We start from the raw sequence: 15,247 nt of genomic DNA, 5'->3' as shown, positions 1-15,247 counted from the left end.
ATTTCTTTATCTGTAAAGTAGGCATCATTTTGATTATCTTATAAGGTTGCCTACACTGTACTAAGAACTCAATCCCTAGCATACAGATGTTCAGTAAACATCAGCAGTTATTTTTATGTTTAAAGTTCCAGAGAAGCAGTTAACCACTGACATTAGGAGACAATGTGGTACCAAGAATGTCAGAGAAGACATTATAGGGCAATTGAGCCAGGCCCTGTTGAGTAACTGATCACTAGAGCATAAATGGAGGGACGAGTGGCGGACAACATTCTTGGCAGAGAGCACAGCAGGCACAAGGCTCAAAGTCCTTCCAGAAACTAGAAGTGGCTCAGTGCTGCTAGAGCTTATGAAGGGGATGGCAATAAATGGGTTAGAAATTTAGGGATTATGGAAGCTCTATAAACCAAGCTGAAGAGTTGGTGTGTCATCCTACAGGCCAGCACTGGCCAAAGGCTTTCTACAGAATACAAGTCTATAGAATGTTAATATGGTTCAATTAGTATAGGAAATTCTGGTTTAAACAAAGTCAAATTACCCTTTTTAATACAGGACTTCTCAGAGATTTTCAATGTACATTTTAAACCTACAGTAGAGGGATACATCATGATTTTTTTTTCTCAAATTCCATACTTCTTTTCCCAGAACACTGATTAATGCCTCAAAAGACACTGATGGTTGGGCGCCTTTGGGTTTTGGAAACTCTGCTTTAGGCAACATGGAACAATGCAAAGGTTTAGAACAATGAGAGAACCAGATCTATGAGTTACAAAAATCATACTTAGTGAGGAGGATGGGTTGGAAGGGTAAAGTCTGAAGGCCCAATGACCTTAAGAAGCTAAATGAAAGGATAAGATTGAAAATTCATACATGTCAAATAGGAGGCAGCAGTGGAAGGGACACACATGTGTATGCACAATGTGTGTGTGTGTGTGTGTGTGTGTGTGTGTGTGTGTGTTCACTTAGAGCAAGCCCCACCTGTTGTTTATAGAAGCGAGGGAGGCCTTTATAAAAAAAAATATATGAAGCTCTTTCTCAATATGAGCAATTCTTATTCCAAAATTCTTTTGTACTTATGATGACTTTAGATCTCCCAATCAGCCTCTGAGAGACTTTTAACATCAGTTTCCCCAAGTGAGTATCAGCAAAGGGACTTGGCCACAGTTCCAGAGCTAATGAAAGGCAGAGCCGGCCCTTCTCATTCCAACCCCAGGCCCTCTGCATTCCATCCTGTGCCTTCTCAGCAAAGACTTGAGCTACAGTTTGAAGGATGTGTAACATTTGCATAGGTTGAAAAACCAGAAAAAATTTTTAGTTAGGAGGAGAAATACAAGAAAAAAAAAACACAGAAGCAGAAACACACATGGCACACAGCAAGCGCCAATCTGTTGCAGGCGAGAATCTTTCTGGGAGTTGCCGCCATCCTTCAGGGCAAGACTGGCTCCTAGGGCCTGTGACAGGCCCATGCCTGGATTAGTGCTCTGCTGTCACTCTGGAAATTCCTAATACTTTTTTAACAAAGGACCCCATGTTTTAAGTTTGGATTGGGCCCCACATTTTATGTAGCTAGTCCGGCTTCAGTCCTCCATCAAGTGTTTGAATTGTCTGTTTTACCTTTGGGGGCTGTTCTCACTCAGCTAGATGTCTCTAAATTCTTACACTGTCAACACTTCAAAGTGTTGTAACAACAGTTACAACTCTTTCAGGCCAACATTTGATTAGTCTCTTATTCACACATGAATTTCAGCATTTACCTCTGCAATCAAGTTGTGAATTCCTTAGCACAGCCTAAGAAGGCTGGTGCTAGGGGCCCCTGGGTGGTGGCTCAGTCAGTTAGGAATCCAGCAACCAACTCTTGGTTTCAGCTTAGGTCATGATCCCAGGGTTGTGGCATGGAGCCCTACATGGAGCCCTGCATCAGGCTCAGTTCAGAGCAGGGAGCCTGCTTGGGATTCATTGCTCGCTCTCTCTCTCTCTCTTTCTCTCTCTCTCTCTGCCCTTCCCCTGCTCATGTTCTCTCTCTCTCAAAAATAGATAGATGATAGATAGATAGATAGGTAGATATATGATAGACAGATACATACATACATACATAGGTAAAGAAGGCTGGTGCTAAGCATACAGTAGGCAGGTTATAAATGTTTGATGTCGAATGAACATATGCCTCCATGATGAACCCACTGACATAGAGAGTTTGATACTTCCTGGTAATGAAACCGTGGCTTTGAGGGGCACCTGGGTGGCTCAGTTGGTTGAGTATCTGACTTTGGCTCAGGTCATGATCTCATAGTTTGTGAGTTCGAGCCCTGCGTCGGGCTCTGTGCTGAAACCTCAGAGCCTGGAGCCTGCTTCAGATTCTGTGTCTCCTCCTCTCTCTGCTCTGCTCCTCCCCCACTTGCAATCTGTCTGTCTCTGTCTCTCAAAAATAAATAAACATTTTTAAAAAGTTAAAAAAAAACCATGGCTTTGAGTTTGTCTAAGAAAGCTATGAGGTAGGAGGAAATGAAGCAGAACTGCCAAAACAATTCAGGGATGAGAACTGGAAATGTGAATAAATCTGGTGTCCACATGGACACAACAGAGCATATACTCCTGACTGTATGCTGTGCCTCATACCAGTAGCTGACGCTGATTGGGTGTGTATTATGTGCTCTGGATTATTTTAAGTATTTTGTATATATTAACCCATTTAATATTGACAACAACCTTATAAAATAGATACTTGTGCTGATCAGTATTTTGCAAATGAAATTTGAAGCACAGAGTGATTAAGTTGCCCAAGATTATACTGCTAGGAAATATCAGAGCCTGGATTTGAATGGCTGTTTCTCAAAAGTCATGTATTTGACTGTTTGCCTCTTGCACTTAGCTGACCCGTTTTAGAAAGGCGTCTCACATCTGGCCTTATAGCATTACTATTAAGGGCTATATATGTGAGAGCCATTATTACTCTCCATATAAAAATATGCATGGGAGGTGATGGCACTGTAATTCTAAACTTGCATTTAATTTTGGGTCTTTCTTTGGTCCCAGGTTTGTTTTTTCCCCTTTTCCTGTGTGTGAAAGAGAAAATGAGTCAGCATTTGGAAGCAGGAAGTCATTTAAGCTACGTTTTTTTTTCTGGGGAGAGAGTACAAATCTTCATCAAATTCACAAAAAGGATCTGTGACCCTACAATGTTAAAGTTATGACTCAGGGCCTATTTTACTTTTCAGATACAAATTCATAAACTTTGATTATCATACTTTGTCCACCCTTATAGCCCTGTTAGATGCCAAATGGAAATTGCAGAGGTCTCTATTTGAGGCACGTTTAATATAATTATTTTGCTCTATATTTATTCCATAAATATTTATTGAGCTTTAAAATATATTCAGACTTGCTTATAAATTCAAGGTCCATCTGGCTTTTGAATTTGGCGTCTATGTCTTGTCTGACTAGCATGGTAACGACTGGGGTATTATCCTTGTCCTCAGACCACTCTGAACTTATCAGAATGTTTTCCCACAGGATGAGCTCAGTGTATCATGTGATATGTCCTATAGTTTCCAAAAATGCCTATACTGAGAAGTTTTTTCTAAAGAAAGAGAAAATGGCAGAATGTGGTAATTTAGGGAAAGGGTGATTTGTGCTGATTCTACCTGAACATAAAGACTTCCTTCCTAGACTTCTGGAGCTGAGGGTCAGGAGGATTGATGCAACCCCACCTACGGCCCTGCCTGGCCCAACTCAGGTCAGAAAAATGGAGATCATGAGGATGAAAAAGAGTATGGAGTTCTGTTACTCAGTTTTGTTCAGGGCTGGCCCCCATAACTTTTGAAGGAGAGTAATGGTAATTTCTCCCCTTGATACTGACCTCAAAGTTCTGGGGAGTGAAGCCAACTTAATTTCCAATAACTTTCTGTTTAGCCTCTTAGGAAAAAGTGGTATGTCCCCCCAAAACAACGGCTGAGAAGAGTCATTGTGGATTAGTGAGCCTGGAAGTCAGAATACCAGGGTCCATGCTCTCTCTCTGTCGCTGGGTGATTCAGGCAAGTCAGTTCTTTTCACCAGGCTTTAGTTTTCTCTTCAGCAAAATGCTAGGCTAGACCTAAGCTACCTTTCAATGTGAGACTTGCTGGGGATGTGTTTAGCATTACCTAGAGGTAGCTGAACTAAAAAATTTAAGAGCAGGGTTCCCAAGGCTGTCCTCACTTCCATCATCACCTGCAAATTGGAGATGGGGGTTTCCAAAACTACCTTTAGTTTTAATAAGTTGCTGGGACTCACAGAATTCACAGAAAGCTATTGTATTTATGGTTGCAGTTTATTACAGGGTAAGGATACAGGCTAAAAGTAACCAAAGGAAAAGATGCATAGGACGGAGTCAGGGAGGGTTCCAAACGTGGAGTTTGTCCTCAGGGCACATTAAACTCCCTCCACTGACGTATGACAACATGTGTAGAGTATTGCTAACCAGGGAAGCTTAACTAAGCCTGGTGTTCAGAATTTTTATTGGACTTCCATTACAATAAGCATGATCGATCAATCAATTGATTGTTCGTATGGTTGAACTCCATCGTGAGGTCAATTGATAGCTCATGACCCACATCCTTCCCACTAAATCACAAGGTCTTTCTGGTGTGGCCAGTTTCCCCCACCCCCTGGTTAAACTGTTGAATGTGGCAATCCCCTCCCTAAAAACCAAGACATAGCTATCGGGTCTGACAAGTGTTATTTCCCAGAAGCCTAGGGCAAAAGCCATGCCTGTCTTTGGGCCAGGCCAAATTTTTTACTACATAAGCATCCTAGATTTATTGTTCATTAAAATTCCCTCCTGATAGATCTTCACTCCTAAGCAAACACACGTTGACTTTCATTCTTTCAAAAAGTACATTAGAGTAACCTATCTGTGCCAGGTACTGTCCTAGGTGCCAGATACAGAAAAGGAACAAAACCATTCCTGTCTCCCTGGAAGTTAGGGCTCCATTGACATAATAACCAAAGCCAAATAACATATGTACAGTCAGGCAGCAATGCACGGATAGACAGTTCCGGACACCACTGTGTCTACCTGGGAGGCTGGGAGGCGCAGGGAAGGGACTTGAGGCGAGAATTGGTAGTGCCTCAGGTAAGAGGCAGGGGTGGGACGAGGGTGAGGGGGGAGAATTAGGACAGAGCTATAGCTGGGGCCAAATCTTTCCAGCATTTTAAGAAAGTTTTACTCTGAATCTGTATGAAGCCCATAAAGGGCTTTGAGCAGAAAAGTGACATGAAGTGATTTGCATTTAAAAGGACCATTATGCCTGCCGCATAGAAACCCTTGGGGGGGGGGGCGGCAAAGGAGAAATCCCAGGCTCACTCAGCTCCCTCCTCAAAGTCTTGAAACCATCATGGTAATACGAGATGATAGTTGGCGCTCAGTAGCAGCAGCAGTTGTGGTGAGGAGGGGCTGGGTTCTGGATGTATTTTGAAGTTAGAGCGGGCAGGATTTGCTGATGGAAGGATTTGGGGAATGAGAAAGGAACGAAGTAACAGGAAGGGGGAGCCCTCGGGCTGGGGGTATGATCTTTGAAATGCCAGGTCAGCTGTGAGTAATACTAGTCTAGAGCTCAGAGGAGAGATTGGGGTCTTGTCATTCTGTGAGGGGCAAGCCACGAGCCTGGATGAGGCCCCCTGGGACCCGAGTGCCGATGGAGGAGTTCAAGAACTTGGAGGTCTAGGGTGTGTGCACTTGTAGACGTTAGAGGAGGGGCCAGCAAATGCGCCAGAGAAGGAACCTGCCCTGAGGCAGCAGGAGGGTACAGCGTGGAGCTGGGGGATTAGTGAGGAGGAAAATTAGCGTTGGGAAAGAAGTAGTGCTCAGCTGCACACACAAAACTGTCTATGTGTGCGCTAGAGGTAATGGTATATCTAATTGAGTAAATCTTCAGAAAGTAATCCACTGATCACATGACCACAGAATTCTATTCTCTAATCCAATCTAAAAGAACACATCGTTCTCAGCGAGATTCCTATATCTATATCTTTAGGTTTCTCCACCTTTAGTGGTCATGACAGAGTCCTGGTACTCAGCTATGGGACTATGGGAATCTTTTTTTTTTTTTTGGCTGTGACCTCTGCAGTTTCGCTGGAATTGAGGCCATACGCTCAAACTAAACAGTTGGCCTATGAGAACCACTAATACAGCGGCTGAATTATACCTTTCTGGCTATCTATTATATGCTGTTATAGGGTGCCATTTCAGCACTTTTAGAATTTGGTTCTTTTTTTCCTCTATTAATTGAGCTTACTAGTTTTAAGGGAGAATGCAGATTGAGTTCAATTGTACTACTATATTTAATATATATACATATATGTGCATGTGTCTATATATTTTTTCATATTCAATTTTATTACTTTAAATATACTCGTGAGGTTCCTTGTATTAATGTTGCTTAGTTTGGTTTTAGCATGACAATCTTATTCAAATCCTTAGTAGATGAAAATTTCTCTTTGAAAAAATACAATAAAACTCATTTTGTGAATAGAATAAACTTTTTGGAAAAGTTTATCTATACCTTTGCTGTAGCCACTAGGCATGTGGTGTTATTGAGCCCTAGAAATGTGGCTAGTTCTGAGAGGCACTGTGTATGTAAAATTACTGGATTTCAGAGACTTGAGATGAAAAACAAAGTAAAAATAGATCATTGGTAATTTCATATTGATGTGGAAGTTATAATATTTTTGATATATTAAACAAAATATCTTTTTCCCAACACTTTTTAAAACATTACAAATTATTAAAAATTTTTCACCTGCTTCTTTTCACTTGCTAATGTAGTAACTAAATTTTTACACTTACAAATGTAGCGTGCATTACATTTCTATTGGACAGAGTAGTTTTGTGCATTTGGTAGCACAGAGATATCCATGTCCCAATTTCTTCATGTACAGAAAATGATTTTTTACCTTTTCAACACAAAGTTTCATTTGAAAAAAATGTTTCTTAACCTTAAAATAAACTTAAAAACTTTTCTTATTACAAAAGTAATACATGTCCTGAATTTTCTTTGACAAAAATATGAACAAAGATAACCATACATAACCACTGCACGGTATTTTATGTTTTTTTTTTCACCAGGAAAGGGGAAACTCAGTATATGTTGTTTTTTGACTTTTTAAACAACATAACATAAACATCTATCCTTGTCATTAAGTATCTTTAAATTTTTTCTGTACTATTATTAACCTGAAATATATATCATACTCCAAGAAGCAACACTGGCTTATGATAGCAGAGATTTTTACATCTTTAATAACAGCGTTATTGAGATACTATACCATAAAAATTCACTTTTTTTAAGTATGCAAGTCAGTGGTTTTATATTCAGAGTTATGCAGTGTTGCCCTGACCTAATTTAGAACTTTTTCATCACCCCAGAAAGAGACGCCAAATCCATAAGCATTTAGTTCTACCCCCCACCTAGTCCCTGCCACCTAATCTACTTCCTGTGTCTATGGATTTGTCCATCCTGAATATTTCTCAAAAGTGGAATCCTACCATATATAGTCTTTTGTCACTTCATATGTTTTCAGGGCTGACCCACGTTGTAGCACGTATCAGCACTTCATCACTTTGTGTAGCTGAATGATAATCCATAACCTGGATATGTTACATTTTATCCATTTGTTAGCTGATGAACATTTGGGCTGTTTCCACTTTGGAATATGAATATTTATGTACAGGTTTTGGTGTGAGCAGTGTTTTCAATTCTGTTTGGCACATACCTAGAAGTGAAACTGCTGGGTCATAGGCGCTGTTTAACGATTTGAAGAATTGTCAACCCATTTGTAGCTACACCATTATATAATCCCACAAGCAGTGTGTGAAGGTCCCAATTTTGCCACAACTTCACCCACACAGTAGTAAGTGATTTTCAACCCAGAGGATATTTGTTCATAAGAGAGACAAATCAAAATCACTTTCAAAAAAACGTGACTTGGGGAGCTCAGTCAGTTGAGCATCCAACTGCAGCTCAGATTATGATCTCACAGTTCATGGGTTCAAGCCCCTCTTGAACCAGCTGCCAGCTCAGAGCCTGGAGCCTGCTTCAGATTCTGTGTCCACCTCTCCCTCTGCCCCTTCTCCGTTCATGCTCTTTCTCTCTCTCTGTCTCAAAAATAAATAAAACATGAAAATATTTTTTCAAAAAAGAATGACTTCAACCCACCCCAACACACAAAGTGCCAGGCCCCTACTTATTTGATTTGGGGTATCTTATTTATCTATATTAGTCTTCATGAAATGGAGATAATAATAGTACTTACCTTACAAGGGCTGCTGTTAGAATTAAATGAGATGATGCTAGTAAACCCCCTGCACAGTGCCTAGAGCATAATATATACTCAACAAGTGTTAGCTTTTAATATTTTATCAGTGGCTTAATACTTTTCCATTATATGTACCCACCATAATTTGCCTAGCAAATTCTATTCTTGGACATTTAGGTTGTTTCCAGTTTTTCATGACCAGAAACAATGCTCTGAGAAATAACCTTATGGCTAAATTTTTGCCCACATCTATGATTATTTTCTTAGGATAAATTCTGTAAAGTGTTACTGCTTTTTGAAAGATATTTCCCAATACATATTCTTGTTTGAATTATATGACATTTTTTTGAGAGAGGTGATCTGGAACTAGACAATACCCCTTGAGTATTGCCAAACTGGTTTTATAAATTCTCACCTGTACCTAACAAATTACGCAAATTAAAACAATCTTGAGTAAGACAGCCTAAATTTAACTCTAAAATCATTAAATCAGAAAAGGCACAAGAGGATATTTGGTCTCAGGCTTTCAGATCTGAGCTCTTGGATTTTTGTCTTTCTTCTTCCATTGCGTTAATATCCTAATGAGACATGTTGTAGCATTATCAATGAAATCAGGCAGACTGGATGTTTCTGTTTTGTATTTAGGCAAATCCAGTCCCAAAGTAAGGAGACAGTGGAGCTTGAACAGTAGGAAAGGATGGTTCGTCAAGGATGGGCGTGCACCTGACCCTGCTCATGTGGTCAGGTCCCTTATAGGGGCAGTCTCTTCCAATTGCATATCCAGCCTGGGAAGGATCACTCAAAGACTTCTGTCCTCTGACTGATATGGGGAATTTTCCTGGTAAAGGTAGGACTTTAAGAGACATTTAGCATTATGGCTCAAGTTTGGCTGCGGGGTGGGATGCTCTGGAATTTGACACAGATTGGGAGATTTAGTATTGAGAATTGGAAGGAACTTTGTGTAGATAACAGGGATGGGCAGGAAGATGTATCAGCAAGTACTGCGTTGCTACTGTTGTGCTAGTAAATGTTTAACAATCAGCTCTTTTTTTTTCTTTTTCTTTTTATTAAATTTTTTAATGTTTTATTTATTTTTGAAAGAGAGAAAGACAGCATGAGCAGGGGAGCGTCAGAGAGAGAGGGAAACACAGAATCTGAAGACAGGCTCCAGGCTATGAGCTAGCTGTCAGCACAGAGCCCGACACGGGGCTCGAACCCATGAACTGTGTGATCATGAACTGAGCCGAAGTTGGATGCTTAACTGACTGAGCCACCCAGGCACCCCATCTACAATCTTTTTAAAGCTCCTGGAGATTTCTTAGGATGTATTTTCTTTCTTTCTTTTTTTTTTTTTTTTTAACAATCAGCTCTTAAAGCAAACAAACAAGAAAACCCAAAGTCCTGATTTATATAAGGTTTTATTTTTAATTTCCACAATATACATATCCCACCATGGCAGAGTTCAGATTTTAAGCTACCAACATGATGTCCCTCACAACAGAGCTGGAAATAGATGTGTGTAGTCAGCCCATTCGGCTCCCAGTAGCCAGTATGTAGCGGTTCCAGCATTCTGGTTTATTTGCATAAATTACTCTACTTGGATAATGGAAGGAACGTTTTACTCCGTGAAATCCATTAAGTATCCAGAATCTAGATGTAATACAAAACGTTTTGTTTCCTTTCCTAGGTTAAATGGTGTATCAAAGGTTCCCTTGTGTGGTGTATTACATGCAGTAGCGTGCACAAGAAGGAATTACAAACCTCACCAGAAGCTCAAGAGGTTGCCCACTGGACACTCAGCATAGAGACCACCTCAGACAGACAGTTGTACACTCAGTGCCTATGATCCGAGAGAGGGATTTTGTTTGATTCCACAACAGAGAAACGTGATGAGGTCTGCACGTATATAGGGGGATCCTAACTCCACAGGACTTTGTGGCTTATCGAGAGCTTTTTGCAAGATGGTAAAATTATTCATATATTCCGTTTCTAGTTGCTCATTAGGACAGATTGATAGGTAGTAAAACTCAGGTCTCTAAGTCACTTTTGTTCACTTAAATGATCCACGTGTAGTGTGTCTCTCCAATTCGGTGCTGATGGAGAACCCCAGGAGCCACTAGGAGGGAGAAGTAGCATCTCAGTGCAAAGCAGTTAGGCCATCTCTAAAGCCACTCAACAACCCTGTAAAGAAGTTTCTATTATTTTCTTCTATTTTGCAAATACAGAGGCACAGAGATGTTAAATTACTTGCCAAAGGCCATGAATTTTATAAATGCCTGAGCTAGGATAAACCAGGACTGCCTGACACCTAGGCCTCTATTAAGGATCTCCAGACTGGGTTAGGTCAGAGGTTTTAATAAAATTGTAGATATTTATTGTGTTAATTGGACAGGATGACCTGAAAGGTTTCAGTGTAAGGCAGCACTAACCCAGCCAGGGTGAGGGCATATGACACTGTTGGGGGAGGGGGACCCTGACAAGGGCAAGAAAAAAAATAATGTGTCTACATTCCCTTATGTCAAATTGTGTAACTTAAGAAGCCTGTGTATTTGTAACTGGCTTTTTGTGTGTAAAGTACAAGCCTGAATTTAGTCCGCCTCTCAAAGTGTCTTCTGTTGCCCCTTTGGTAGCTTATGACTCCTTTATGTAAACTGTAAATTAGACACTAAGTTCCATGACTGCAAACTGACTGTATATTGTCTGCGTGGATGTTGCTGATCCAGTCCGGTCCCAGTGGCTGACATAGCAGGTGCTTTTCTATTTGTTCCTTAGTGATGGTGGGATGATAGTAAATATTCAACAAATAATAGCAGTATATTCTTTCCTAGACCATTCAACACACGATCTCGTTAAATCCTACAATAACTCCATGAGGTAGGTACTATTTTTCTCCCTAATTTAGAGGTTTAAAAAAATACCTTAGGGGGATTTTGTAACTTACTCAAGGACACAGTAATAAGTGCCAGAAAATCAGCTTTGCGTGATATCAGAGCCTTTGCACTTAACATTATGCTATATAGTCTGTTGACTATAAACACATTTGTTGTTGTATCTCTAAGAAAGCTCATATTATTAAAATCGGATGATAGAATTTCAGTTCTATGAAGAAAGGGAGGGCTTTAACTTTATACCCAGCACCTAGAACAACTCTTGGCATATATTAAATGCTCAGTACATAGTTTTGGTCTGTATACATTCAAGAATGGGTAGGACAATTACTTCCACTGGAATAGAACTTACAAAATAGAAAATTACTGGCTCACAGTAGTTGGGTGTTGTGTTGTTTCTGGTTTTGTTTTTGTTTTGTAAGAATTTTAATAAAGATTGAGCTATAACATCTAAATATTACAAGTATTTGTTAAACTGGAGAAATTCAGTAATTAATGCATTGAAGAAATATTTATTTACATCTATTCAGCAAATATAATTGAGCACCTACTAAGCACCAGACATGTAATTAACATAGGAGATATATTAGGAACAGATGATAATAATAAGGGAACAACTATTACAGAATGTGGTGAGCCATGAGGAAGACCCTCCCTCCCAATAAAGAGATGTAGAGACAGAAAATACCAGAGGAAGAGACTGTGGTTTGGTCATGTAATGCCTCAGTGAAGCAGGGACAGTTCAGCTGATGCTGGAGAATACCAAGAACATGAGGAAGGAGCTTAGGGAATGGCATGTGCAAATTTCAAAAGCCTGTGGAAGAATGTGACATGTTGGAGGAATACAAAGTTTAGCAGGTCTAATGAGAAATGGTCTATATGGTCCTCTTACAGGATTGCAGAATTACCTTATCCCTACCCTAACTTCCTTTACCACGCATCATTGTGTTCAAGCACAAAGTCAACAGCCTTATTTTTTTTGGTTTTGGTCCAGGTGCTAGTCTCCATTGGTAGAAAAGAGTGGTCCACAAAGTTGAACCCTTGGAATCAACTTAATCCACGGAGATCTATCTGGAGGAGGTATTTTGCCCGAAACACGAAAGGGGACATTGAGTAAACCCAGAAGCGTACTCTATGGAGGGGAATATTTCTCCCATTGGTTAGAGAGGAAAATTCCTCAAGCACTGCCTGGCCAGTGAGGCTGGGCCTACCCAGTTCATTAGGCAGCTCTGTTCCAATCTAGTCCACATTTCAGGACGATCAGGAGAGAACTTCCAAATACTGTCCCAAGGTCTCCTGTCACAAGTTAAAGTCTTTTCAACAGAAGGCAGACTGTCTTCTTACCACTCTGAGAGGAACACTAACCACCTTCTCCCCATAATGCTCATCAGCAAGAGAAACTGAACTGTGTAACTGCAGATGAGTCGACCTCCAGAGCCTTAGTGACAAATACAGCACACCATGTGGAGGAACAGCCAGGAACTGAGGCTGACGTGGATTAAGTTTGTTACTGGAATTTCATTAGTGAAATTTGAACAAATAGTCAAACAAGTATGAGAGGCTTAACCACTGGACGAGAATAAAATGAAATCTATCGTAGGCTGAACTTCCCTTAAAAATTACATTAAAGACTATTTCTACGCTCTTCTTCATCTCGCTTTCTGGAGATGGGGACAGTGCCATTTTCCATCTGCCAGAACCATCCACCCTTCGTGGAAATCTAATGGCAATTCCCAACCTCAGTTAAAAATTTGTTTTCTCATTTTTTTTAACTTCAAATACTTCCTCAATTGTGTGAGCTGAAGCATTGTATGTATATAATTAACTCACAGGTCCCTCTGGGCTCATCGAGCTCAACTTGTGGAATTTAACTGAGCAAGACGTTTGCTGATGTCTCTCCCTGCAGTGACACCCACTGAAACAAACACCTTCTACAAGAGGAAAATGAGCAAATTTCTTTTCCAGTTTGGCTTTTTTAGGGAGTTAGGTAGCTTCATAAATTATTTTTATTGGTTTCATAACAGTAGTGATCATACTTTCTTTCAAATATAGATTTTGTAATCTGTGGAGCCGAGGGGACCAGGGAGAGGTGGGGAATTCTGCATGTTCCTTCTCGGTGAAGAGGCAGAGAGGCAGGCTTTTTTGTATTAATTGGATCTTGGAAATTCCCTCAAGGTAGCAGTGCTCTCTGTGGGCACAGGCTCCAAGGCACCGTCCATGTGGGGAGCAAAGGTGAGCGGTTCCTGCAGGGTCGTGTCTTCTTCACAAACCAGAAGTACGGCGGGGCCTGCAGCATTCTGTCCAAAACAAAGTGCCCAGGCCTACGGAAGGTGGACTTTTCCAGATTGACTGTGTTGACTCGCTTCGTAACTTAGCCCTCTGCTTCTCTCTGCCTGTGTAGACACAGACGCCCACAGTCAGAAGGGGATGTTGCCTCTGTTTGGAATGGGGAAGTCGTATGTGGTCGCAGAAAAGTTCTGGCCCCTGCCCCGCGTTCTGTTCCTGGCACAGGAGGTTTCAATTAAGCCACGGCAGCCCTTCTTCCCATTCTCTCCTCGAGGAGGCTTCCAACGCCCAGGCCTCGCCCTTTAACTTGATCGAGGCACCGCAGACCTCGCACCGGGGTGAGCAGAAAGGGATCTGGATGTGGTCTCTCTCTGCGGTCCTGCAGCGCAGGTGTGCGGAGCACGGCCGCGAGCTGGGGACTCCGGGGGCTCGAGAAAACGCCGCCCTCGGCTGCGTGGCGCGGGAGGAGGGCGGTTGCCCGAGCGCGTCTACGACTTTCACGTGAACCTGCCAGCGCGCTGCTCTGCCGCCCAGGTGCCGGTTCGCGGCTGCGTGCGCCCCACTGCAGCAGAGAGCAGCCGCAGCCTCAGCCTCGGCCACCAGCGCTGCTGGGGAAGAGTCCTGGGGCTGCTGACGCGGCTGGGAGGAGCCTCGCCTTTAATGCACCAGCCGCCTCCAGCCTCCTCCTGCAGCAGCGGCAGCGGCTGCGAGTGCGCGCGTGTGGGTGTGAGGGTGAGTGCGCTGGCGCCGGCCGCAGCGCCCTGCCCAGCTCCCCGCCGCCGTCCTCACCCCCGCCGGCCGGAGCCGCCCTCCCGGGGGACCGGCACCCTGCTCCGCGCCGGGACAGCCTGAATCGGGCCCCTGCCATCTCGCCACCGCAGCTCGGGTCCAGAAAGGCACCATTTTGTCGCGGCCGCCCGCTCTCCCAGGGGGAGGAGGGACCTTTTTTGCATTTTGGAGCGGCTGCCAACGTGGGGAACCTGTTGGGCATCTCCCCAGCCCCGCTTGTGAGCGCCTCCCGGGCGGCGGGCGGGCCCGGACCCCTCGGGGCACGGCGCATCTTGGCACCCGGCGGCAGCGGAGCCGGGCGCAGCATCCTCGCTGGGAATTGGAGCTGGAGTGAGCGCACCGCGGGAGGAGCCGCCGCAGCCTCGGAGATCCCGAGTGGAGGAGGTGACAGCTCCATTGCCGGGTTTTTATTTTTTTTCTCTCCGCCTCCCCGTCTCCTCCTCAGGCTCGGACCATGGTGCAGTCCCACCGGCTCCCCTGCCCCCCTCTCCTGTGAGACTGGCTGCGGGGAGGGATCATGGATACTTGTCTACCGGCTTCTGGTTCCCACGCAAGTAAGCCTGCTGTCAATGGAGGAGGATATTGATACCCGCAAAATCAACAACAGTTTCCTGCGCGACCACAGCTATGCGACCGAAGGTAACGCCAGCCCCGCCGCATTCCGCCGCTGGGGCCGGGCGCAAGTTGCGGATCGCTGGGCTCGGCCGGCAGCTGGGCGCCGAGCGGCGGAGACTCCTCCGGGCCCGGGGCTGGGGCGGGGGCTCGGCCCGCGGGGGCAGCGGCCGGTGCGCCCCACATCCATCCGGGCTCCGCGAGGCGAGCCCGGCGTTCAGCAGCAGGTGGACCCGGCGCCCACGGGAGTTAAAATGGCCCTCGGGGATTAGGCTTTTCAGGGTGGGGCTCCCGACTGGAAAGATGACCCGCTGAAGGCAGATGACCCCTCCCCCGAGGTGTTTGCCGGAGTCTTGCGGGGGAGGCGAGGAAGGGGCCCAGAA

At 43.6% G+C, this 15,247-nt stretch overlaps 1 protein-coding gene across 14 annotated transcripts in view; it reads left to right on the top strand.

The window, feature by feature from the left end:
- PPP2R2B (protein phosphatase 2 regulatory subunit Bbeta) overlaps positions 1-15,247 on the top strand; it is a 450,154-nt gene that overhangs the window by 165,583 nt on the left and 269,324 nt on the right. For 3 of the 14 annotated variants that reach the window (XM_029942209.1, XM_029942202.1, XM_029942201.1), the window contains one exon: positions 14,698-14,891. The exons of 3 other annotated variants lie outside the window; for them this stretch is intronic. In XM_029942209.1, the coding sequence (XP_029798069.1) occupies positions 14,822-14,891 (70 nt within the window). In that variant the 5' untranslated portion in view covers positions 14,698-14,821. Of the gene's footprint in view, positions 1-9,060; positions 9,137-9,976; positions 10,254-11,117; positions 11,164-12,200; positions 12,258-13,592; positions 13,802-14,028; positions 14,892-15,247 lie in introns of those variants that run through there. 8 more of the 14 variants (XM_029942199.1, XM_029942200.1, XM_029942203.1 and 5 more) reach the window with 7 other exon arrangements.

This window comes from Suricata suricatta, chromosome 6, assembly GCF_006229205.1.
Source record: "Suricata suricatta isolate VVHF042 chromosome 6, meerkat_22Aug2017_6uvM2_HiC, whole genome shotgun sequence".
NCBI lineage: Eukaryota > Metazoa > Chordata > Mammalia > Carnivora > Herpestidae > Suricata > Suricata suricatta.
This window is presented reverse-complemented; position numbering and strand designations above follow the sequence as displayed.